This window comes from Melanerpes formicivorus, unplaced genomic scaffold (assembly GCF_026170545.1).
Source record: "Melanerpes formicivorus ecotype bairdi unplaced genomic scaffold, bMelFor1.0.p_v2 SCAF_16, whole genome shotgun sequence".
In the NCBI taxonomy this organism is placed as follows: Eukaryota; Metazoa; Chordata; class Aves; order Piciformes; family Picidae; genus Melanerpes; species Melanerpes formicivorus.
Window position 1 is genome coordinate 12,685,824 of NW_027142368.1, and position 25,026 is coordinate 12,710,849.

Here is a 25,026-nt window from a genome sequence, read left to right on the forward strand (position 1 = left end):
GGCACCGTTTGAGGGCAGCTGGCGCCGTTGGGTGCGATGTGGCACCGTTTGGGGGAACCCAGTGCCAGGGGCAGCGCTGACAGCAGAACCTCTCTCTCTCTCTCCAGGGATGTCTCCTCAGTGGAGCTGCTCATGAAGTATCACCAAGGCATCAGAGCGGAGGTGGATGCCCGGGGCAAGAACTTCACCACCTGCATCGAGCTGGGCAAGAAGCTGCTGCAGCGCAAGCACCAGGACTCGCCTGAGGTGAGGGCAGCAGCTGAGACTGGGTGTGGGGCTGGGGGGGGACACGGTGCCACCAAGGACACCTCGTGATGATGCTTTGTCACAGATCAAGGAGAAGCTGGTGGAGGTGGTGGAGAAGAGGAAAGCCATGATGGAAACGTGGGAGCAGCGATGGGAGAGGCTGCGGCTCCGTGAGTGTGCTGGTGGAGCTTGGCAGGGGGCGGTGGGGTGGGGTGCTGGTAGTGATGTTGATGGTGGTGATGTTGATGGTGTTGATGGTGGTGATGTTGATGGTAGTGGTGATGATGGTATTGATGGTGATGATGGTGATGAAAATGGTGGCAGTGGTGATGGAGATGGAGATAGTGGTGATAGTGACGATGGTGCTGCCGGTGGTGCTGCTGGTGGTGATGATGGTGATGATAATGGTGGCAGTAGTGGTAAGTGATGGAGATAGTGGTGATGGAGATAGAGGTGATAGTGATGGTGGTGCTGCTGGTGATGATGGTGGCTGTGCTAATGGTGGTGATGTTGATGGTGATGGTGGTGATGATGACGGTGGTGAGGCTGATGATGGTGGTGCTGGTGCTGCTGGTGGTGGCTGGGGTCTGACACTGCCCATCCCTGCCCACAGTACTGGAGGTGTGCCAGTTCTCCCGGGACGCTTCGGTAGCCGAGTCGTGGCTGATGGCTCAGGAGCCCTACCTGGCCAGCAGCGACTACGGGCAGACGGTGGACGCGGTGGAGAAGCTCCTCAAGCGGCACGAGGCCTTCGAGAAGTCCTCAGCCACCTGGGAGGAGCGCATCGCCGCCCTGAGGAAGCTGACCACGGTGAGGAAGGCTCTGGGTGGGGCGTGCCTGGTCCCCTTCCTCAGTGTCCCCACCCCCAGCATCCCCAGCAAGCCCTAACGCCTTCACCTCCTTCCCCGGGCAGTTGGAGCTCCTGGACGGACGGACGCCGCGCGAGGGGGCGGCACAGGAGGGGGTGACGCGCACCCAGGGCCCTGACTACCGCCTGGAGCTGGATGGGGAGCTGGAGGCCAGGTAAGAGAAGCCTTCAGAGCAGCGACTCCGTGAAGATGAAGAGGGGCTGAAGGTCGAGCCCTGCCGCGCTGGGGTTTTCACCCCTTAGGAGGTCCCAGAAGGACCACAGCTGCGATTCCCCAGCTGGGTTGAGGGCCTCACGCTCTTCTGGGGTCCCTGAGCTGGTTGCCTCCCTGCTGCAGGTCTGACGAGGAGGAGGAGGAGAAGAGGAAGGACACAAGCACGCAAGATACCTCTCCGCCCACCACCGATGGACTAGAGCCGGTCAGTTCTTGAGTTTAGCTTTGTCTGTCCCTGGAAATGTGTCCCTGCATGTCCCACAGCTCCTGGCAGACCCTGTGATTGTGGCCTTCACCTTCACCTTCACCTTGACCCTGGCATGTGGACAGCTCCCAGCACCCCCAGCCCCTGCCTCCTTCCTTGCCTTGTGTTGAATAAATGCTTAATGACCCCAAAGTGGCTGGGTGGGCACCTGGGTGCTGCACTGTCCCCTTCACCCCAGCTCTTGGCACGGCCAGGAGGTCCCTGTAGTGGCTTGGAGCATCCCAGGACCAGGCTGGAGCAAACTGGTGGAGGCAAGCACCCATAGGTGCTCCAGAGCCAGAGCATCCATCCCAGCGTGGCTGATCTTGGCCACCACTCTCTGCTGTCACCAAGGCAACGTGTCACAGGAGGAACCCATGGGGACACCAACCAGACCCACAGTACCCAACTTGACAAGCACCCAGCCCTGGGCACGGGGTTGGCTCTGCCCCAGCACAGAGGAGACATCAGGCAGAGGTGCCCAGGGGCACGTGGGGATGGAGCTGCTGGCTGGTCACACTCAGCATGTGGCCATTGTGGCATTGCTATCTCCTGGGCATCTCCATCCCATGGGGCTGTCACCCTGCAAGGCATCAGCACTCCATGGGGCATCGTCACCCCGCAAGGCATCAGCACTCTGTGGGGCATTGTCACCCCGTAAGGCATCAGCACTCCATGAGGCATTGTCACCCCAGGAGGCATCATCACTCCATGGGGCACTGCCACCTTGCAGGGCATCATCGTCCCCCGTGGGGTATTGTCACCCCATGAGGCATTGCCAGCTTGCAAGACATCATCACCCCGTGGGCAATTGTCCCCCCACTGGGAATCAGCACCCTTTGGGGCATCACCTCAAGAGATGTCATCACTGTATGGGGCACCATCACCCTGTGGGGCACTATCACCCTGCAAGACATCATCACCCCATGGGGCACTGCCACCCTGTGGGGACATCGTTACTCCATGTGGCTTCATCATCCCATGGGGCATTGCCACCCTGTGAGGGCATCATTACTCTCTGTGGCTTCACCACCCTGCAGGGCACTGTCACCCTACAAACCATCAGCATCCTGTGTGACATCATTACCCAGCATGGCATTGTCACCCCCTGAGGCATCGTTACTCTACATGGCATCGTCACCCTGGGTGGCACTGTCACCACACCAGCTGTCAGCATTCTGTGGGACATCATTACCCAGCACGGCATTGCCACCCTCTGGGCTATTGTCACTCCCAGGGCACTGTCACTTTTTCTGTCAGCCACCTTATGCTTGCTGCCAGCCTCTCTGCTCCTCCTGCCTGCTTGGGGACAGGGTTGCCCTCTGGTCATTCTGCTTGCTTGGGGACAAGGACTATTTCTGTCTCTTCTGCCTGCTTGGGGTCATGGGCATCTCCTGGCTCTTTGGGGACAGGGTATCCCTCTGTCTGCTTGGGGTCATGGGCATCTCCTGGCTCTTTGGGGACAGGGTATCCCTCTGTCTGCTTGGGGACATGGGCATCTCCTGGCTCTTTGGGGACAGGGTATCCCTCTGTCTGCTTGGGGACATGGGCATCTCCTGGCTCTTTGGGGACAGGGTATCCCTCTGTCTGCTTGGGGACATGGGCATCTCCTGGATCTTTGGGGACAAGATCAATTTTGCCTTCCTGGGGACAGGATCCCTGAATACCTACTTAGGGACAAGACCATTTCTACCACCTTGGGGACATGGGCATCTTCTGGCTCCTTGAGGACAAGATCCCCCTCTGCCTGCTTGGGTGCATGAACATCTTCTGGCTCCTTGGGGACAAGATCCCCCTCTGCCTGCTTGGGTGCATGAACATCTTCTGGCTCCTTGGGGACAAGATCCCCCTCTGCCTGCTTGGGTGCATGAACATCTTCTGGCTCCTTGGGGACAAGATCCCCCTCTGCCTGCTTGGGTGCATGAACATCTTCTGGCTCCTTGGGGACAAGATTCCCCTCTGCCTGCTTGGGGACCTGGCCACTTTCACCTGCTTGGGGACATGGGCATCTTCTGGCTCCTTGGGGACAAGATCCCCCTCTGCTTGCCTGGGGACCTGGCCACTTTCACCTGCTTGGGGACATGGGCATCTTCTGGCTCCTTGGGGACAGAGTCCCCCTCTGCCTGCTTGGGAACCTGGCCAATTTCACCTGCCTGGGGGCATGGGCATCTTCTGCCTGCTTGGGGACAGAGTCCCCCTCTGCCTGCTTGGGTGCATGAGCATCTTCTGGCTCCTTAGGGACAGAGTCCCCCTCTGCCTGCTTGGGGACATGGGTGACTTTGCCTGCTTGGGGACATGGGTATCTTCTGGCTTCTTGGGGACAAGACCCCTCTGTGCCTGCTTGAGGACATGGCTGCTGCTGTCTGCTGGAGCCTGCTGTCCCCTTCTATGTGGGGATGAGAGCACTGCCAGCCTGCTTGGGGACATGGGCATCTCCTGGCTGCCAGGGACAGTGTCCCTCTTGGCAGGACACATGGCAGGACTTCCTCGTGGTGCCAACAGCCACTGCTCCCAGGTGCAGGAAGTGTGGGAGGGCATCCCAGGATGGGCACCATGGTCCCCAGCCTGTGTCCCCCACTGTCCCCAAACCCCAGTGGGGAGGACATCACCACCAGGGCTTCTTGCATGGCTCAACCCCATTGCTGCACATCTGGCATAGGGAACCCTGGCACCACCCTGAGCCCACGAGGTGGGTACCAGGGCAGGGCTATGGCCCAGTTGCTCACAGGGATCCTCCCAGTACCAGCACTTGGAGCTGGTGGAGTCACTGCCAGTGCAAGCTGGGGTTGGCATGCCCCTAGTTGGCTCAGCCACCAATTTGGAGACCCACTGAGGACATGGAACCACAGGGAGATGCTACTGGGGAGGGGACATCAGCAAGGCAGCTCCAAGGGCTTCCTGCCTGGCTCAACCCCACCACCCCATACCTAGGAGGGGGACAACCCTGGCACCACCCTGAGCCCAAGGTGTGGGTGTCAGGGCAGGACCACGTCCCAGTAGCCACCACTCGGAGCTGGTGGAGCCACTGACCATGACAGCTGAGGCTGACCTGCGCCAGTTGGCTAAGCCACCAGCTCGGGGGACCCGCTGGGGACCTCGGACCACACAAGCAGATGCCAGCATGGGAGGGCACAGCCCTTCCAGGCGCGGCTTTGGGCGGTGGGCGGCGCCGCCGCGGCGTAACGGCGCTGTTGGTTTGCGGCAGCTGGCACGGACGGTGGGCAACGAGAAGCTGGTGTCACCGAGCCCGAGGCCCCCCCGGGACGAGCTGGAGGAACCGGCCACGCTGCCAGCCCGCACCTGCAACGTCCAGCTCGAAGGCTACCTCGGCCGCAAGCACGACCTGGAAGCGGCCACCAAGCGGGCATCCAACCGGTAGGCACGGTGCCGGCGGCACCCGGCAGGGATACCCTGGGCACAGGAGGAAGGTGCCGAGCTGACGGTGGCATTGTGGCGGCAGGTCGTGGAGCACCAGGTACTGCGTGCTGAGGGGGGGCCAGTTGGCCTTCTTCAAGGATGCCAAGAGCCGGGCACTGGGCTTGCCGTGCCACGGCGAGGAGCCCCTGGGGCTGCGGGATGCCCTCTGCGAGGTGGCAGCCGGCTACAAGAAGAAGAAGCATGTCTTCAAACTCAGGTAAGGGGGCTGGCGTTGGCACGAGGTGGCACGGCGTGGGGTGGCACAGCCCTCACTGCCGCCTGTGTTCTGCCCCCAGGCTCAGCAATGGCAGCGAGTGGCTCTTCCACGGCAAGGATGAGGTGAGGACAGGGAGGGGATAGGGGGAGGCTGGGGATAGCCAAGGGGGAGAGGGGGACCACAGGGTGGTTGGTGGTGCCCGAGGGATGTGGCGGTGGACAGCAGTGCCCAGGGGGGCAGAGGGTGGCTGGTAGTAGCCAGGGGAATATGGGGTGGCCAGTGGTGCCCAGGAGGACACAAGATGGGCTGGAGATGACTGGGGGACAGAGGGGACCACAGGGTCGTTGGTGGTGCCCAAGGGACATGGCAGTGGCCAGGGGGACCGAGTGTGGCTGGTGGTACCCAAGAGGACACAGGAGTGGCTGAAGATGCCCAGGGGATAGAGTGAATGCCCAGGGGAACATGGGGTGGCCAGGAATGCCATGGTTGAGGGCGTTGGCAATGCCCAAGGGGCCAGGGGTGCCATGGTGAGGTGGCATAAGGTCCCTGGTGGTGCCTGGGGGACATGGTAGTGGCCAGCAGTGCCCAGGGGTGACATCAGAACATGAAGGGAGGAGCTGGTGGTGTCCCAGGGGTACATGGGATGACCAGAGGTGCCACCAGGACATGGTGCCCAGGGGCATGTGGTGTAGCCAGGTGGGTCATGAACACACAGTGGGAGGGTTGGCAATGCCCAAGAGCCCATGGGGTGGCCAGGGGTGCCATGGGGACATGGTGGGGGAAGCTGGTGGTGTCTCAGGGGTACACTGGATGACCAGAAATGCTACCAGGACACAGTGCCCAGGGGAGCACGGTGTGGCCAGAGGTGCCATCAGGACATGGTTGAGGGGTGGGTGATGCCCAGGGTGACATGCTGTGCCACGAGTTCATGGTGGCAAGCTGGCATTGCTCAGAGGGACACGAGTGACCGGGGAAGGTGTGGGGCAGGGGGGTGGCTGGGAGGGTGACAGGGGAGGGCTCCAGAGGAAGCTGGATGTTGAACCCGACGCCCACGGCCGTGCCCGCACAGGAGGAGCTCCACGCTTGGCTGCAGGGACTGAGCGCTGCCATCAGCGAGTGCCAGGGCAACTGGGGCAAGGCCCAGAGCTTACCCTTGGCCTTGGCGCCTCCGGAACACCCCCTGCCCCGGAAGGACAAAGAGAAACGGTTCAGCTTCTTCCCAAAAAAGAAATAACCCCCATGAGGGGACCTGACCCACGTGGGCACCGACCCGTCTCGTGTGGGCACCGCCCCGCCCCGCCCCGCGTGGGCACCACCCTGGCCCGCGTGGGCACCGACCCGTCCCGCGTGTACCGTGCCACCCCTGTGACCTCCGCCTCCAGCTGGGTCTCCAGGGGTAGGAGGAGGAACCTGGCCACGCCTTGTGTGTGTCCAGCCCCTCCCCCCCATGGCACACACGTGGGCACCCCCTCACCCCGCGCGTGGGCACACACGTATGGACACGCTGGGGGGGGAGTGGGGAGGAGGGGGCTGTGCATACGCGGAGGGGAGCACACCTCCAACATCATCTCCTCCACCTGTGTGTCTGTGTGTCCCCACCCCAGGAAATAAAGGTGAGGGACTCGGGGGGAGGGGGGGGTGGGGGTGGGGTAAGGGGGTGGTCCCCATGGCACAGCCCCCGGCCCGCTGCATGCGCACGTGTGCCCGCGCGTGTCCCCCCGCATGCGTGCACTCCCCCCGCCCCTCCTTGGCCACACGTGTGCATGGGTGAACCCCCCCCACACCCCACCCCCACCCACGCTCTGGGGCTGCTGTGGGTGCCCCCTTACCCCCCCCCAAAAAAAAAACCCCACCCTTCAGACACCCCTCCCTCACCCCCTCCCTCCCCACCTCAACCTGTGGGTGCAGAGGGGGGCACCCCCACAGCCCCCGTGGGCTCCAACCAAAGAATGTGGGTATGGGGTGGGGGGGGTGGGCCAGATGCCACCACCTTCCTCACCAGCACCTACCACCCTGTGCCCGTCCCCCCCCCATATCCCATGTCAGCACCACTGGGGTGGGACACACCCCAGGGAGGGGGGGACACGGACAGGGGTGACCAGAGAGGAATTTTGGGTTCAGTTTGGGTTTGTTTTGGCTTTTTTTTTCTAATAAAGATGTGAAAGTGAAGTTGGGCACCGTGATGGGCACCACCGGGGGGGGGGGGGCACGGGGCGTGCCCATGGGGTGCCCCTTCTTCTTGGTATGTCGAGGGGCTGTAGGGTCCATGAGGTGTTTCCTTCTTTCAGGTAGGTTGGAGGTCCTGGAGGAGCTCCTTCTCCTGGGTGAGGTGGAGGTCCATGGGTGGGCACTCCCCTGGGCAGGTGGAGGTTCTGCAGGGTCCTCCTCCTGGAGCTCCATGGGTATCCCCATCTCCTGGGCAGCTTGGGAGTCTCCCAGATGTCCATTCTCCTGTGGGCTGGGGGAGGGGGAGGTGGTCCACAGGGAGCCTTTGTGTGTGGGCAGGTTGGAGGTCCCCAGGGTGCTGCTTCTCCCAAGTAACCTGAAGGTCCATGGCTTGCCCCTTCTGAGCAGGTGGAGGTCCCCAAAGTGCACCTTCTCCCAAGCAACCTGGGTGTCCATGGGGGGCCCCTTCTTCCATCTAAGCTGGAGACCCAGCGCATGCTCCTCCTGGGTGGGTTGGGGGTCTCCAGGGTGCTCTTTCTCCTAAGTGACCTGGGGGTTTACGTGGTGCCCCTTCTCCTGGGCAAGGGCCAGAGGTTGTCCCTCCTTCCAGGTAGCATGGGGGTCTGTGTGGTACCCCTTCTGGGCAAGCTGAGGGTCTGTGGGTGCCCCTTCTTCTGTGGAAGTTGGAGATCCACAGGGTGCTCCTTCTCTTAGGTGAGCTGGGGGTCCAAGGGGTACCCCTTTTCCTGGGCATGTTGAAGGGCCAGGGCTTGACCCTTCTTCCAGGTAGTGTGGAGGTCCACGTGGTGCCCTTTCTTCTGGGCAAGTTGGAGGTCCACAGGGTGCTCCTTCTTTGGAGTATACTTGAGGTCCACAAGGTTCCCCTTCTCCTGGGCAAGCTGGGGGTCCATGGGCTGCCTCTTCTTCCAAGTAGACTTGAGGCCCACAGGCTGCTCCTCCTGGATAAACTGGAGGTCCACGTGGTGCCCCTTCTCCTGGGCAGGTTGGGGGGGTCCATGAGGTACTCCTTCTGGTTGAGCTGGAGGTCCATGTGGTGCCCCTGCTCCTGGGCACCCCACAGTCCCCCCCTCCCCACAGTCCCACCTAGCTGTGAGCATCGAGGGTCTGAAATTTCTGCCGCAGGTCCCTGACCAGCCCGTGCCGAGGGGGCTCGGGGGGCTCGGGGGCCTCGTGGGGCTCGGGGCACCGCCGCCGGTACTCCTCGGAAGCCTGGTAAGCCTTGCACCGTTCCACCACAGCCTTCAAGCAGATCTTCTCCCGGGTGGTGGGCGAACGGATCTGCACGTAGGCAGGGGTGTCGCCGGGCGCCGGCACCCTCTCCAACACCACCACTCGCTGGCCCGGACCCAGCGGAGCCTCTGCTGCCACCCACAGCGCCCCGTCGCTGCCGTGCCGCGCCGGTGCCGGCTCAGGAGCGGCGCTAGGACCTCCACCGGCTTCGGCGCTCCGGCTCCGGCCGCCGCCTCGCTCCTTCTCGGCCGGACGCCCGCCGCGGCAGGGCCCTTCGGGTGCCGACCGGCTGCGGCTCACCGGTGGCGGCCGGGGAGCGCCGAAGCGGGCGCGCAGCTCCCGCACGTCCGGCCAGGCGAAGGGTTCGGCCTCGACGGGGCTGGAAGGGCTGCGGGGGGCAAGCGGGGAGGGGGTCACCGCCAGCCCCTCGTCGTGTGGCACGGCCACCGAGGGGGTGCCAAGGTGTGGGTCCCCGTCTTCAAGCTGCAGCGGGGGGCGCCGGTGCCCACCGGCGCGGCGGCTCTTGATGCGGAGGCTGTACTGCCGTGCCAGCTGGTACACCTTGGTGCCAGGGTGGTGAGGGGGGCGTCAGGAGGAGCCGTGGGGGTGTCCCGGTTGGTGGCTTGGTGGCCACATCATCATCCTCTTCCACGATGAGCAGCGGCTCGGCGGGCTGCAGCCCGTTCTCCTGGCACGGCTCATCCGGTGACGCCTCCGGGGATGCCAGCGGGGCCGGCTGGCTGCGGGGGTGAGAGGGGGTGGCCGAGGGGCGCGGGAGGGCGTTGAGGCGAGTGACGGAGCTGCGCACCAGCCCCTTGGGGATGAAGGAGAGGCTTTCTCGGCGGCGCACGCTGAAGCTGGCGTCGTGGTTCTCGGCGTGCCCGTAGTAGCTCCGGATCTTCTCCAGCAGCAAGCGGTCCCGGCTGGAGAGCGTCGACTCCCGGCGAGCTCCAGCGAGGGGTTCGGGGGAAGGGACGGTGCTGCGGGACCCCCCGGGCTCCCCGCTCTCCGCGGGGCACAGCCCGTCCAAGCTGAGGGCGCTGCCGCTGCGGCTGGCCAGAGCCAGGCTGCTGCGGCGGGACAAGCTGCCCCCGCCGCCGAACCGCTCGGCGATGACGCTGGCTTGGTCCAGCACCGATGGTGGCAAGATGCTGCCAGCAGCTCCTTCTTCTTCTTCTTCCTCCTCCTCCTCTTCTTCCTCCTCCTCCTCTTCCTCGCTGCTCAACCCTTCCGCGGCACGCTCTGGCTCCGCGGGCAGCACCGGGGTGCCCGCTGAAGATGGGGTTTCGGATGCCCTTGACCCCTCAGGGTGCTCCCCCGTGCTGCCAGCCGGTTGAGGGGTGGGGGGGTGGGCGCCAGGTCCCTGGAGACCCCCGGGTGGGGGCTGTGGGGCTGCACTGACCTTCTCACAGCTCCCCGGCCCCCAGCTGCTCGGCCGCTTGGGTCCCTCTGGTGCCAGCAGGTGCCCCCCAGCCTGGGTAAGACCAAAAGTGGGGTGTCACAGGGGGTGTCAAAGGGGTGTCATGGGCTGGGAGAGGACCTCTCCCAATCTGGACGTGAGTCCTGGCCAAGCAAAGGCTGAGGACTCTGCAGCAGTCTCGGGAGCCACAAGAGGGATGTGGGTGCCCCAAGAGTGATGTGGGGTGCCCTGGGAGTGAAACTGGGTGCCCTAGAAGTGACACTGGGTGCCCTAGGGTGATATATGTTGCCCTGGGAGTGATGCTGGGTGCCATGGGAGCCATAGTGGGTGCCCCAGGGTGATTTGGGGCGCTCTGGGTAGCACTGGGTGCCTTCCCTGGGGTTTGGGGTGGCAGGGCGGGTGAGTGGGTACCTGCACCTCCTGGGGTTCCACCAGCAGGTCCCTGAGCCCAGGCAGCTCCTCCTGGCAGTTCTTGCCCAAAGCTTCTTCCTCTTCCTCCTCTTCCTCCTCCATCACACCTTCAGCTACTGCCCAGGTTGGGGGGTGCTTGGGGTTGTCCCCCACCTCCAGTAGAGCCCCATCACTGTCTGCATGCTGCTCAGGGGATGGGGGGGCAGTGCCAGGCTCAGTGCCCAGTGCCCCCGCCCCCAGCAAGCAGTATGCCAGAGCTGGGAGGCACTGGGCACCCCCAACCCACCCTGAGCCCATGGCCTTACCTTGAGCCCTGCCAACCAGAAGAGAGAAAAATGGAGGTCAGGGAGGGGGGAAGGCAACACCCCAAAATGCTCCCCCCTGCACTCCTTGGTCACCCTGTGCCCACCCCAGCAGTGCCAGTGGCAATGCCAGCTCACCTTGCTCACCCAGGTGCTGCAGGATCTGCTTGGTGGGCTCTGTGGGGAGAAGTTGGGCATCCCAATGGGGTGATGGTGATGCCATCCCACGGCTCCCAAACCCACCAAGATCCCCAGGTCCCTGCCCCAGGTGGGGTCCCAGCTCCCCACCCGACTGCCTGCACCCCAGGTGCCCATGCAGCCAGCCTGGCACTGTCTCCACGTGGCACTGGAAGGGCTCTGTGGGGACAGAGGCACCTGTCAGGGCCACCACCCAGTGCCCACCACACCCACAGGCACCAGTGCCACCCAGCCCTGGGGAAGGGGTGGTGGTGGGTGGTGCTGATAGGGATGCCAAGACACTGGAGACAGGGACACCCATCCATGCCACCACGCTGTGGGCATGGGTGCCATGCAGTCCTGGGGGAGGGATGGTGGTGGCAGCGGTGGGGACACTGGAGACAGGGACACCCATCCATGCCACCACCCCGTGGGCATGGGTGCCATGCAGTCCGTGGTGGCAGTGGTGGGGACACTGGAGACAAGGACACCCATCCATGCCACCACCCTGTGGGCATGGGTGCCATGCAGTCCTGGGGGAGGGATGGTGGTGGCAGTGGTGGGGACACTGGAGACAGGGACACCCATCCATGCCACCACCCCGTGGGCATGGGTGCCATGCAGTCCTGGGGGAGGGATGGTGGTGGCAGCGGTGGGGACACTGGAGACAGGGACACCCATCCATGCCACCACCCCGTGGGCATGGGTGCCATGCAGTCCTGGGGGAGGGATGGCAGCAGTGGGGGCACTGGGGACAGGTGGCTCTCACCAGACTGGCGGCGGCCCTGGCGCAGCTCGGGCGCGGTGTCCCCCAGGGGCTGGCAGGACCAACTCTTCTTCAGGCGCTCAGGGCTGCAGCGGGGCAGGCGTGGGGGGTCTGTGGGCACAGGGGTGGGGGTGGTGACACTGAGGGGCATGCTGGGGACAGGTGAGGGCAGGGATGGGGCGGTGGGGTGGTGGTGGAGGCACTCACAGAACAGGTCCATCTCCAGGATGGCTTCTTTAGCCTGGGGTGGAGAGAGGACGGAGAGATGGGGTGGGGGTGAAACTGGGGTGCTACAACCCCTCCTCACCATGCCAGGATCGGGATGGCACACTGGTGCCAGTGTGGTGGCCGTGTCCCCTGTGGCCTCACCTTCTGGGGGATGATGGCATGGTGGTTCTCCAGGATGAGCCTCTTGATGTGGTGGGTCCAGATGCGCTTCTCCTCCACGCTCTTGGCCTGGGGAGGGGATAGGAAGGGGGGCATCAGGCCGGTTGGGGGGTCCCTAAGGTACCACCCTGCCCCATCTTGTGCCCTCCACCCCTCACCTGCAGGTTGTGCTGCTGCTTGCCATGCTTGTAGTGTGCCAGGCTGAAGCAGAGCGAGTCCCGCGTGCTCTCAATCAGCATCAGTGAGGAGCACTGGGGGGAGAGGCTGTCAGAGACTTCCCCCCCCAGCACCCACTCCCCACATCCCCAGCACCCACAAAACCCCCAGCACCCATGAGAGCCCCATCCTTGGCACCCACTGGCCTCCCTAAGTCCTCAGCACCCACCAGCCCTCCCTTCTCTAGCACCCACCACAATCCCAGCACCCACCAGACCACCCTGGTCCCCCATCCCTGGTACCTCCATCTCCCTCATCCCTGGTACCACTCTGGACCCTTCTCCCCAGCACCCACCAGTCCCCCCACACCCTTCCTGTCCTTCTCATCCCTGGTACCCACTCTGGACCCTTCTCCCCAGCACCCACCAGTCTCCCATCCCCTCCCAGTATTGCCAACCCCTGGCAGCTCCCAATCTTCCTCTCTCTGTTGACCCCTGCCCCCAGCACCCACCAGTCCCCCCACACCCTTCCTGTCCTCATCCCTGGCACCCACCCTGGGATCCTTTTCCCCAGCACCCACTGGTCCTCCCGTGCCCTCCCAGTCCCTATCATCCCTGGGGCCCACCCTGGGCCCCTTTTCCCCACACCCTCCCAGTGTCCCCAGTGGCTGGCACCCACTGGGATGTGACTCTTGTAGACGTAGTGGTCCCCGCGGCGCTTGGTGATGAGGAGGGTCTTGTCGAAGAGGAAGACGGAGCGCTCGTGCCGGACCCGCTGCACCCGGAAGGTGCCCTCCAGCACCAGCTCCCCGTAACTGGTCAGATCTGGACCTTTCCAACCCAGCAGCAGGGACTGGATCTCCTGCACGGGGCATGGGTAACATCAAGGCAAGGCATCGCAGGATGACAGGAGGTTAGGGGTTGGGGGTTGGAAGGGACCTCTGAAGGTCATCGAGTCCAACTCCCCTGCCAGAGCAGGAGCATAGGGCACAGAGGAACACATCCAGATGGGGCTTGGAAGGCTCCAGAGCAGGAGACTCCACAACCTCTCTGGGCAGCCTGCTCCAGGGCTCTGGGACCCTCACAGTGAAGAAGTTCCTCCTCCTGTTGAGGTGGAACCTCCTGTGCTGGAGTTTATATCCATTACCCCTTGCCCTATCCCAGGGTGCAGCTGAGCAGAGCCTGTCCCTTCCCTCCTGACCCCCAGCCCTCAGCTATTGATAGGCATTGATCAGATTCCCTCTCAGTCTTCTCCTCTCCAGACTGAACAGCCCCAGGGCTCAGCCTCTCCTCACAGGGCAGTGCTGCAGTCCCTTCAGCATCCTCACAGCCCTCCACTGAACTCCCTCCAGCAGATCCCTGTCCCTCCTGAACTGAGGAGCCCAAAACTGGAGGCAATATCCCGGGTGTGGCCTCACCAGGGCAGAGCAGAGGGGGAAGGAGGGCCTCCCTGCATGTGCCAGGGCGGTGCCCGGCCGGTGCCCACCTGCTGGCGGATGGCATGCTCGTGCTTGCGCTTCATGTCGTTGATGTACCAGGCCACGCAGGTCATGGTGTCGATGGCCTCCAGCACCACCTCGTAGTCCTCCCCTGACTTGTGCTCGAAGTGCTTGGCGATCTCCTGCCAGCCAAGGGCACGGTGCCATGGCGCTGCCAACCGGGCCGGCGGTGCCCGGCCGTGGCCTTGTGCTATGCCCGGGGGGGGAGAGGGAGGTGCGAGGGAGGGGTGCTCATGGCAAGGAAGGGTGATGGTGCCTGGCTAGGGGACTGGGATGTGCCAGGGAAGGGTGCTTGTGCCAGGGAAGGCTGCTTGTGCCAGGCTAGGGGATTGGGATGTGCCAGAGAAGGGTGATTGTGCTAGGGAAGGGTGCTTGTGCCAGGGAAGGGTGCTTGTGCCAGGGAAGGGGACTGGGATGTGCCAGGGAAGGGTGCTTGTGCCAGGGAAGGGTGCTTGTGCCAGGAAAGGGTGCTTGTGCCAGGCTAGGGGATTGGGATGTGCCAGAGAAGGGTGATTGTGCTAGGGAAGGGTGCTTGTGCCAGGGAAGGGGACTGGGATGTGGCAGGGAAGGGTAATTGTGCCAGGGAAGGCTGCATGTACCACAGAAGGGTGCATGTGCCATGCTAGACAGGGAAGGGTGCTCTTACCATGGCATGGAACTACGTTATGCCATGGAAGGATGCCTTTGCCATGCCAGAGAACCAGGTTGTGCCATGGAATGGTACTTATGCCATGCTGGGGAAGCAGGTTGTGCCAGGGAGAAGTGCCATGCTGGGTGCCTTTGCCATGCTGTGCGCTAGGCTGAGCCAAGCACCTGTACCATGCCATGAGCTCACATCATACCACGTGCCCATACTGTGCCATACTGGGTGCCCACACTAGGCCAAGTACCTGGACTGCCCCAGGAAATATGCCATGCCAGGTGCCCTGGCTCTGCCAGCTCCCTGCACCACACCAGCAGCTTCAACTGTGCCAAGAACTCATGCTCTGCCCCATCCCCACGACGTGGTACTGTGCTGGGTGCCAGTACCCCACCAGGTACCCACACCACGCTGGGCACCAGCTCACCTGGAGCAGCAGATGGTACTTGAGGATCCTCTGGACAGGCTTCAGCAGGTAGGCACCGAGGGGCAACGCATGGCGCAGCCTCTCCTGGCACTCCCGCAGGAACCGTGCCTGCACTTTGCTCCTCATGCACTCTGCCAGCGCTGCCACCGAGCTGTGGGCACAGAGAGGGCTCATCCCCCATGCCCACCCCTGTGCCCAACCCTGTGCCCACCGCATCCCCCAACTCACCTGGGGTAGTTGTTGCAGTACTGGGTGTAGATGGCAAACTCCTGACTCTGTAGGCATGGGGAGTGTGGTGAGAACCTGGCACAGCCCCGTGCCCCCCTTTCTGCCCACTATTGTGCCCGCTCTTACCCGGGTGACAAAGCAGACAGCCACAGCCACAGGGTCACTGGCACAGCTCTCCAGGTTCTGCAGCAGGGCGCTGGGAGGGGAGATAAAGGGGATGGGGTGATGGCAGCCCCACAGGCACCAGCTGTGCCCACCCTGGTGGGTGGCAGAGGGGCACCCACCTGCTGAGCTCGTAGATGTCCTCGATGTTGCCAAAGAGGGCGCTGACCTGCTCCGGCCGCAGCAGCGGCTCCTCCGCATCGATGATCTTGCCCAGGTAACCCTGCCAGGCACCACAGTTGGCATGGGTGGCACCAATACGACAAACTGGGCCCCCCCTGACCCCAACCCAAGGGCGTGTGCCCCCCTGGCACTCACCTCCACGATGCTGCGCAGGTCCCGGGCATAGGTGCGCTCCGACTCCACGATCTCCAGGACCACCCTGCCCAGGTAACTGGGCTCAGCCGTGGGGCCACCGAAAGGTGCCAGGGCGTGCCCACTGCGGGCACCTGGCCACCCCCCCGGGGAGGCGTTGTTGTTGCTGTTGTGCAGCCCCTCGCCCCACGGCTCAGCCCTGGCGTCGGCCGGGTCCTCCATGGCACAGCCAGGTTCTGACAGCGGGATCAGGGCAGGGAGCTGCAGGCAGGCGGGCACCGGCATGCCGGCATCCCCTGGCACCGGTGGGGCACGGGGTGGGTCTGCAGGGGAGAGAGTGGCATGATTAAGGGGTGTCAAGAACCCCTCCCCCCCCCAGGCTGGGCAGTGTTTGGGGGTTCACAGTGCCAAGGGGGTCGACACGATGGCCAAACCCTTGCGGTCAGGGGATGCCAACACTCCTCGACCTCCAAAATGCCCAGCTGTGGGTGGGCACAGCTGGATACTGGCACAACCCACCCCCAAAGTCCCCCATCCATCAGGACCCGGGGATTTGGAGGTTCACCCCCTTCACCTTACCCCAGCGCCAGCTGATGGCACCCCAGGAGCTAGGAACCAGGCTACTAGAGGAGGTGCCCCAGTGCCACTAGCGGCACCAGTGCCAAACCCCTCCACCGGCTGGCACCCCACAGCGGGGCCGTGCGTCATTGTCACGCCCTCAGGACACCTTCCCGGTGAGCTCAGCCGCGACTCACCCTTCCGGGCACCGACCACTCCCCCCTGGCGCCAGAATCCTCCCGGGCCACCCTGAAACCTATCGGTGCCACCCAATCGGCTGGGGCACCCCAAAACCCACCCACTAGTGCCCAAGCGGCACGGGCATCCCACCGCCGGCAGGCCACCGAGCCGGCTCGTCCCAGGGGGTGGTGACCACGGGGACGGTGACCTTGAGCCAGGCCACGTGCCGGTGGCACATTGCCACCCAAGCCCCCCGGCACTGGGGGTGCCAGCACCCAACCGGTCCGGCCGGTTCCTGCCGGCTCCTCCCCGTGCCCGCTGTGCCGTGCTCGCTGCCGCCGCTGCCACCGCCCTCCCCGCCGCTTTCCCGCGCAAGCCAAGGGCACCCCTGAAATCCCACTCTGGTGACACCCCCCCCCACCAGCCTGTGCCACAAGCCTGGGCACCTAGGTGCTGCCACAGCTGGGGCGCCCCTTTGGCACCCCAGTTGTGGGTGATTTGGGGAGCAGCACACCCCCCAACCCCCTAATTCTTCAGCCTTGCCCCGCAGCCATGCAGGTCTCCTGGGCAGGTTGGCACTAGAAGAGCACTCAGCCCCACAGGCACCCTGGCCAAGGGCACCCAGCCTCACAAGCATCTTGGCACCATGGGGGCGCCCAGCCCCCTGGCCACACTGCCACTGGGGCAACCAAGACTCACAGTGATCCTCACCAAGGGGACTGAACCCCATGGGCACCTTGGCACCGGCAGGAGCACCCAGACATGTAGGTACCCTGGTTGAAGGGACCAAGCACCGTGGGCACCTTGGCACTGTGGGGGGCACCCAGTCCCACAGTGACTCTGTCGAAGGAGACTGAGCCCCATGGGCACTTGGCACCATAAGGGGCACCCAGCTCTTTGGTCACTCTAGTACTCAGGAACCCTGGCTGAGAGGACCAAGCCCCCCCTTGGCACTGGGGGGAGGATCCAACCCCAGCGACACCCTGGCACTGGGAGGCGGGGTGGGCATCCAACCCCATCCCAACCAGCAGACCCCAAGCATCTCCCCCAGCAGGGTCCCCTACTCATAACCAAGGGAGCAAGCGTGGACACCCAGGTGGCACAATACCCATCACTGGGAGGTTGGCACCCCAGGGGCTCCCCCATGTGATGCCCAGCCGGAGATTTGCGGGCACCGTGGCTCGTCCCCGCTGGCCGCCCCCGGCCACCCTAATCCGCTCAACGAGCCGGGATTACGGCGCTGGCCCCACGTCACCGTCACCGTGGCCACTCGCCCGCCACCCCCAGCCCAGCCCCCGGGGCACGGGGTGGCAGGAGCTGGGGGGTGGGGTTATCCTCTTACCCACTCCCCAGCACCGCCGCGGTGGGCACGCTGCCGGCCAGACCCCTCCAAAATCCCACCTCTGGGTGCCCTTCACCCCTGTGCTCCCAGTCACCTCAGCGGGCTACTCCCCCTCCCCCTTCCCCCCCCCCCCTTCCCCCCCCCCCCCCCCAGGATACCCCGGTGGGCTCCGGCACGGTGCCCGCTGGAAATCTGAGGCAGGGGCTGCGATTGTGCCCACCAACAAGAGAGAGGTTGAATTTTCTCCCCACCGTGGGATCACCAAGCCCGTGCCACATGCCAGAGCGGGAAATGGGGGTACAGGACATAACCCGCGGCGCGTTCCCAGGGTCCCGACGCGGCACAGCATGGCACGGCACGGCATGGCACTGCAGCGGGCAGCCGGCCGGAGCACAGCCAGCACGGCAGAGCCATATATGGGAAGGAGGTTCACCATTTCCAGCAGTTTTCCACAGCTCCCAGAGGCCCTGGGAACTGGGAAGGTGGCAGCCGCCTCCAGCCCGCAGCTGCCATGGCTCGCTCGGGCACAAGGCCGCCGCTCCCGGCAGCGGCTGGCACCGACGGTGCCCAGCGACGGGCACAAGCTGGTTGTTGCTGCTCCTGCTCATGGGCTTGGCACGATGAGGGTCCCCCCCCATGTCACAGCAGGGTGACCCCACACCACCGCACTGGCCACCACACTGGAGCAGAGTCCACAGGACGTGGTGGCATCGACCCCGCGGGGCTGCCAAAGCCTCTGAGTACCCGCGGCGTTGGGAGTCACCAAATGCCACCGGAGGGGCACAGGGCACCCTCATGCCAGTGCAGGACCGCCCCCAATCCCAGCCCCCCGGCGCGCACCCCGGGGTCACCCCGTGTGCCACAGCCTCTGCCCCGCACCCCCCGCCCCCTTCCTTGGGCTGCCCCTAGCCCTGTGGCTGCCAGCCCAGGGTGTCCCCCAGCACCCCCAGTTCCCAGACCCACGGCTCCTGCCCCACTGGGACCCACAACTCCCACCTCATGGGACCCACAGCTTCTGCCCTACTGGGACCCATAGCTCCCACCCCGCCCCGAGCCACAGCTCCTGCCGAATGGGACCCACAGCCCTGGGTACCCCCGGACCCACAGCCCCTGCCCCATGGGACCCACAGCCCCTGCCCCATGGGACCCACAGCTCCTGCCCCACAGGACTCGCAGCTTCTGCCTCAGGGGACCCACTGCTCCTGTCCCACCGAGACACACGGTGCCAGCCCCACCGGCACCGACGGCACCGCCAGCACCGAGCTCCCTGGGACCCATAGCTCCCGCCCCACGGCGATGCAACGGCTCCCGCCCCACCGGGCCCCACGGATCCTGCTTCACCGGCACACCCAAGACCGAAAGCGCCCGTTCCACCGGAACCCACGGTTCCCACACCACCACCACTCACGGGACCGGGCACCTCCGGGGTCCCCCGACTCCTGACTCACTGGGACCCCCAGATTCTGATCCACTAGGATCGACATCCCCCTCCCCACCGGGCCCCACCGTTCCATCCCCACGGGGGAATCCTGGGTTCCGTTCCCGCCGTGTCGCATTCCCACCGGCGCACCTCGGGACCGGACTCACCGAGCGCCGCCGCCGCCCCGGCCCGTCCCGACCGTGCCCGCAGGAAGCGGCGGGAGAGCCCCGGGGGCGGAGACAGCCACCGCCCCGCCCGGGCTTCTCCGGCATCGCCCCTGTCCCCCGCCCGCTCCCGGACGCGGTACCGCTGCAGTCCCGGACGCGGGGCCGCTCTCGGCCCCCGTGCAGTCCCGGGCACAGTCCCGAGTCTCCCGAACACGGTACCGAGCACAGACCCAATGCAGTCCTGGCCACTGTCCCGGAGCTGTCCCGGCCACGGTGTCGGAACGGTCCCACAACGAGCCCGGGCAGGGATGTTGTCTCAGTACGGTCCCAGCATGGCGCTGGCACTGACCCGGGGTGCCCTGAGGCACGGAATGGGGGAGCCTGCGCTCACCGGGGCACCCTGCGGGGACTCCGCTCCAGCCACGGGCACCTCTAGGTCTCTGGCCAAGGGACCGTGGGCACGCTGGTAGGTCCCTGCCCCAACCACAGGCGGCATTTAGGGTCCCACCCTGAGGGGACATGGGCAGTGTGTGGGTTCCCACCAAACGGGGGGCACCCCTCGACCCGGGTATCACTGCCACAGGGCAGATGTAGGGCACGGCAGGTGACACCCTCCCCTTGGAGCAAAGGGATGTCCCCAGTGTTCCCTTCATCACCACCTCTGTCCACAAAAACAGCTGGCACCAGCCCCCAGAGCAACCCGGGGTGCTTCGATCTCCCCCCAGATAATCGGGGGGTGGAACTAGAGCGCCCCAGCCCACGTGTGACATCCTGGTGCCCCATGGCACCTGCCACCCCCAGAATAGGGCCATTCTGCCGGCGGGTGGCTGGGTGCCTTGTGCCGCTGGCACCAGGCTCCCACTCAAAGGCAGGATTGTTCCAGGCTGGCTGCCCCTGGCACCCACTCCTCATGGCATCACGGCGGGACTGTGTGGCATCACTGGGCTGGTGGGGCTCAGGGATCCCCGTCACCCTCACTGGCATGCCAACATGTGCCAGGCAGGTGGGTGCTGACACCTTCAGTAGGCTGAGGTATGGGGAACAGGTGGGTGCTGGTGGCTGGCATTGTGGGTGCTGGCATGACGGTGCCCAGCTGGGTGGGTGTGGGAAGGTGGTGTGCCCGTGGGTACTGGCAGTGTGGATGGCAGCACCCAGTGTGCCCCAGGGTGGGAGCTGCTGCTGGGGGGCACATGGGGCTGCTCCAGCTCCCTAAGACATAGCCTGTGTTCTGCCCCTCACCCCAAACTCCCTCCTCAGATTTGCTTTCTAGACCCCCACCTAGGACTTCCCTGTTCCCAGATCCTCTCCCTAAACCCCCTCCCCACATCCCCCTTCCAGTCCTCCCTTTCCTACACCCTCTCCCCACAGCCCCTCCTCTTTCCCTCTCCCCAGACATCCCCTCCCCATATCCCTTTCCCAAAACCTCCTTTATCCTATATCCCTCTTCCTCTATACCCCTCCCAAAACCTTGCCCCTGTATTCCACTCCTCACACCCCACTCTCCCCAAACATCCTTCCCCATATCTTGCTCCTGAAACCCCCTTCCCCCTACCCTCCTCTCTGTATCCCCCTATCCTCCTCTCTGTATCCCCCTAGCCAATCTCCTCCCTAGACCCTTCTCCCAGGATTCTCTCCCTTGTTCCTCTTCCCAGATTCCCTGTTCCCAGACCCTCTCCCCACAACCCCTTCTCATATCCCCTCCTCACATCCTCCTACCCAAACCCCTTTCCCCAGAGCCTCCTTTCCCCATAAACTCTTTTTCCCTTCTCCCCAAATCCCACTCCCCAAGACCCTTTCCCTAGACCCTCTCGCCAGACACCCCTCTCCCCAAAACCTCTCCGCAAATCCTCCCCTCTATCATCCTTCCCAGACTCTCTTCTTCTCACCTCTTGCCACTCCCCCGCCCGCCCACCAGGGGGCGCCTCAGCGTGCTGCCCCCGCCCCGTAGCTCCCCTCCCTTCCCGCTATCCTCCGCGGTCCCCCTCCGCTCTCCTCTCTTCCCCTCTCCTCTCCTCTCCCTTCCCGTGATGCACCGCGCGGGCGCGGCGGGAAGGCGGGAGCCAAGATGGCGGCGGCCTTGACTGAGCGGAGCTGCCTGGAGCTCAATGCGGTTGCTCGTTCCCCACCCAGACGCCTTCAGGAGGTGGTTTTCAACCCACCCGGAACGGCTCCGCTTCCCGCTGGTCGTTACGGAGACAGCGCCGGGGGGTTTTGCTACCAGGAGAGCGCGCAGCTCGCTGCCGTTACCCGGAATCGCTTCGTGCGATGGTGAGCGTGGGCCCGGGGACAGGCCTAGGTGTGGGGGGTGTCCCCGGGGGAGCCTCCGTCGATCCCTCGGCCTGCCCCCGGGCCCCTCATGCTCGCGTTAGCTTCACCCTCACCTCCTCGGCCCGCTCGTTGCCCCCGCTGTGCCCTTCATCCTCACACACCCCTCCCGCTTTTCTCCCTCAGGACCACGTCGGGAGACACCGTGGAGCTGGTGGAAGAATCTTTGGATGTCAACCTCCTCAACAACGCCGTCCGCCTCTGTATCCGAGGCTGCCCGTTTCTGCCGGGGGGTGTGCACTTCTGCGAGCTGCAGAGCCACTTGGTCATCCTCCTGATCACCGGGCAGACCGTTCATCGCCTGTTCCTGCCGCATCCCGCCCGAATGTACCGCAGCGTGAGTACTGCAGCCGCCGCTACCCCGCCCGCGCCGGCCACCAGTCTTGCTCTTGCCCATCAGGAGCCCTCAGCGAAGCTGCTGAGTGCGTTGTGGACCAGCAAAGGCCCTTGGTGTGCCTCTTAGCAAGGGCATGAAGTGCTGCTTCTCACCCGTGCTGCTGTGGACTGGGATCATTTCGGCTGAGACAGCCATCCTTTTGGGCAGGAGAGTTAGTTTTGGTTGGGACAGAGTGGGTTTGGGTGGGCTCAGGGCTAGATTTCACCAGGAGGGAGTTGATTTTCACCAGGGCAGTTCCTTTTGGTGGGGACAGAGGGGAATTTCGTAGTGGGTGGTGTTAATTTCAGCCAGCACAGCACTAACTTTGGTGAGAGCAAAGTTAATTTTGAGCAGGCTAGGGTGGATTTTGATGAAAATGGGGTGGATTTTGATGAGAGTAGAGTTAATTTTAGCTGAGACAGAGTTAGTTTTGACCAAGAGAGGGTTTTTTTTCACAAGACAGAGTGAACTTTCTCTGCTGTAGGATGGGTTTTGTCCTGCACAGTTCCTTTTATCTAGGAGAATGTTTGATTTTTGGTGAGAGCAGAGCTAGTCCTGGCCAGGAGAGAGTTAATTTTCATGCCAGTAACTCCTGTGGGATGCCATGTTTAGGATTTGTGACCAAAACACTGTTAATAGCTCACTAATCAGCTCCTTTTTGCTCACCAGTGCTTGCACAGCCTCAAGGTCACTTCTCTTTCTCACTTCTTGTGAATAGAATTGGGGGGGGTGCAGGTGTGCAGTGGTTTAGGAGGGGACATAACCAAGCAGGTGACTCCAGCTAACCACAGGGATGGTTCTTGCCACCCTGCTTAGCAGTGAGAGGGGAAAAGAGAGGTTTGGGGGGGAAGTTCCTTTGGCTCAGGAGCTGGCTGAGTATCAATTTGCCCAACCTTTGTGTCCCTTCTTTTGTTTTCTTCTCCCTTTTATTTGCTTGTGCTTCACTTACTCTTCAATTCATGTTTGGGTTTTTCCATCCTGGCTCTCCATTATCCTCTCTTCCCTTTTCACCCATCCCATTTTGGGTTGGGAGTGACCAAGCAGCCAGTTTTGGCTGGGATGGAGCTGTTTTTTTCTTCCAGATACCCTGCAGTTGAGTTTTATTTTCCTCTCCTTCCTCTTTCCTTCACTTATTAAACCATTTTTATCTTCACCCACGAGTTTTTCCTGCTCTTACTCTTCCTGGAGCTGCTGACAGGGTGGGGCAGTTACCTTCCAGCTGGCTTCCTCCCCAGCAGCTGACCTGCGGCGTAGCTCTTGGGTGGAGATTTGTCCTCTGGGCCAGAAGGTTCCCTGTGAGGATGAGGAGAAAGTTGTTTGGGGTGAGGGTGCTGGAGGCCTGGAGCAGGCTGCCCAGAGAGGTTGTGAAGTGTCCTGGTGTGGGGAGCTTGCAACCCTCCCTGGGCAGGGTGCTGTGGGTGCCCTGCTGGGGCAGGGGGCTGGGGGAGCTCCTCACCGTGCTGTAGTTCTGACAGTGCTGCAGTTGCTGTTCCTCAATTGTCACGTGGGTTCTTCTGTTTCCTCCTGATTTCTCCTCTCTGCTGTTTCCCTCCCCCCCAGGAGCTGATCACAGAGAGCCCAATGCAGTCTGTGTTCACAGATTTTGGCAAGATTGACTTCAGAGATCCTTGCAGCTACTGCACCATCCCCAACGTGCCAGGGCTGGCCCCCAGCTCGGTCGCCTCGGCTGCGTGGCTCAGCAGTGAGGGGGAAGCTCTCTTTGCTCTGCCCTCAGCATCTGGAGGGATCTTTGTCCTTAAGCTGCCTCCTCATGATGCACCTGGTAAGGAGAAGGAGCAAAAACATGGCCTCCTGTCACCACACAGTGTGACATCATCCCCCTCCAAGCTCTGAACTCTGCTTCAGTTTGATTTGGGGGTTTTTGGGGTGTGTCTCCCTCATATTTGCTTCACATGCAGGGAATAAGCAATAGGACAAGAGCAAATGGCCTCAAGTTGCCTCAGGGGAGGTTTTAGGTTGCACATGAGGAACAATGCCTTGTCTCTGAGGGTTGTCAAGGCCTGGCCCAGGCTGTGTGGGGCAGTGGTGGAGTCCCCAGCCCTGGAGGGGTTTCCAAGCCCTGGAGCTGTGGTGCTGAGGGCCATGGCTTAGCAGTGACCTGGCAGTGCTGGGTTAAGGGTTGGACTTGATGAGCTCAAAGGGCTTCTCCAACCTGAATGATTCTGTGATTCTAGGGCACAAATCTTGTGAGGAGCATCTGAGGGACCTGGGGATGTTGAGCCTGGAGAAAAGGAGGCTGAGGGGAAACCTTCTGGTCTTCTCCAACTCCTTGAAAGGAGTTTGGAGCCAGGTGGGGCTTGGACTATTCTCCCAAGGGAGAAGTGACAGGACAAGAAGCAGCAGCCTCAAGCTGCCCCAGGGGAGGTTTAGGTTTGCCATCAGAAGAAACTTCTTCCCTGAATGGTTCTCAGACACTGGAACAATCCTGATGACTGAATCCCCATCCCTGGAGCTGTTTAAGCAGCACAGAGCTGTGGTGCTGAGGGACTTGGATTAGAGTCATAGAATCAATAAGGTTGGAAAAGACCTCAGAGATCACCAAGTCCAACCTATCACCCACCACCTCCTGACAACTAAACCCTGGCTCCAAGGGCCACATCCAGTCCCTTTTTGAACACCTCCTGGGATGGGGACTCCACCACCTCCCTGGGCAGCACATCCCAATGGCCAATCTCTTGCTGGGAAGAACATTCTCCTCACCTCCAGCCCAAACCTCCCCTGGCACAGCTTGAGACTGTGTCCTCTTGTTCTGGTGCTGCTTGCCTGGGAGAAGAGACCAACCCCCACCTGGCTACAACCTCCCCTCAGGGAGTTGGAGAGAGCAAGAATTAGCAGCAGCCTTGGTGGCGTTAGGGAATGGTTGGACTCAACGACCCTCAAGCTCTCTTCCAACCAAAACAATCCCATGGCTGCATGGAAAGCTCTCATCTCTCCTTCCTGAAGCCCTTGGTGGTGGCAGTGAAACCTTCTTTTACCAAGAACTCCTTTTCCATCTGCTTTTGGTTTTGGAAGGCACGGTTTCGGTGGTGGAGCTGAAGCAGAGCTCGGTGATGCAGCGTCTCCTGACCGGCTGGATGCCCACTGCCATCAGGTCAGTGTCTGCTGGGGCACTGTTTGCAGCTTTT

The 25,026-nt window shown here is 63.1% G+C and overlaps 3 protein-coding genes across 4 annotated transcripts in view; 2 read left to right on the forward strand and 1 right to left on the reverse strand.

Moving 5' to 3' along the window:
* The window catches only part of SPTB (spectrin beta, erythrocytic), a 28,114-nt gene extending 20,755 nt beyond the window's left edge, over window positions 1-7,359 (forward strand). For both annotated transcript variants that reach the window (XM_068148187.1, XM_068148188.1), the window contains exons 28-36: window positions 108-246; window positions 332-416; window positions 860-1,056; window positions 1,160-1,269; window positions 1,452-1,533; window positions 4,778-4,947; window positions 5,033-5,206; window positions 5,286-5,328; window positions 6,276-7,359. In XM_068148187.1, coding sequence (XP_068004288.1) covers window positions 108-246; window positions 332-416; window positions 860-1,056; window positions 1,160-1,269; window positions 1,452-1,533; window positions 4,778-4,947; window positions 5,033-5,206; window positions 5,286-5,328; window positions 6,276-6,440 — 1,165 coding nt within the window. In that variant the 3' untranslated portion in view covers window positions 6,441-7,359. The remainder of the gene's footprint in view (window positions 1-107; window positions 247-331; window positions 417-859; window positions 1,057-1,159; window positions 1,270-1,451; window positions 1,534-4,777; window positions 4,948-5,032; window positions 5,207-5,285; window positions 5,329-6,275) is intronic.
* An 897-nt stretch (window positions 7,360-8,256) lies between these two features.
* PLEKHG3 (pleckstrin homology and RhoGEF domain containing G3) lies at window positions 8,257-16,634 on the reverse strand. Its single transcript, XM_068148239.1, is given in 16 exon segments — window positions 8,257-9,199; window positions 9,201-10,097; window positions 10,455-10,675; window positions 10,678-10,767; window positions 10,895-10,933; window positions 11,703-11,810; window positions 11,907-11,940; window positions 12,069-12,155; window positions 12,245-12,337; window positions 12,921-13,103; window positions 13,728-13,862; window positions 14,808-14,958; window positions 15,036-15,082; window positions 15,162-15,231; window positions 15,320-15,420; window positions 15,516-16,634. Coding segments are annotated over 16 exon segments (3,261 nt in total). The 5' UTR covers window positions 15,798-16,634; the 3' UTR covers window positions 8,257-8,476.
* Window positions 16,635-21,231: 4,597 nt separating this feature from the next.
* The window catches only part of NUP160 (nucleoporin 160), a 42,043-nt gene continuing 38,248 nt past the window's right edge, over window positions 21,232-25,026 (forward strand). The window contains exons 1-4 of the mRNA XM_068148240.1: window positions 21,232-21,447; window positions 21,631-21,841; window positions 23,441-23,663; window positions 24,914-24,992. Of these exons, the coding sequence (XP_068004341.1) occupies window positions 21,245-21,447; window positions 21,631-21,841; window positions 23,441-23,663; window positions 24,914-24,992 (716 nt within the window). The 5' untranslated portion in view covers window positions 21,232-21,244. The remainder of the gene's footprint in view (window positions 21,448-21,630; window positions 21,842-23,440; window positions 23,664-24,913; window positions 24,993-25,026) is intronic.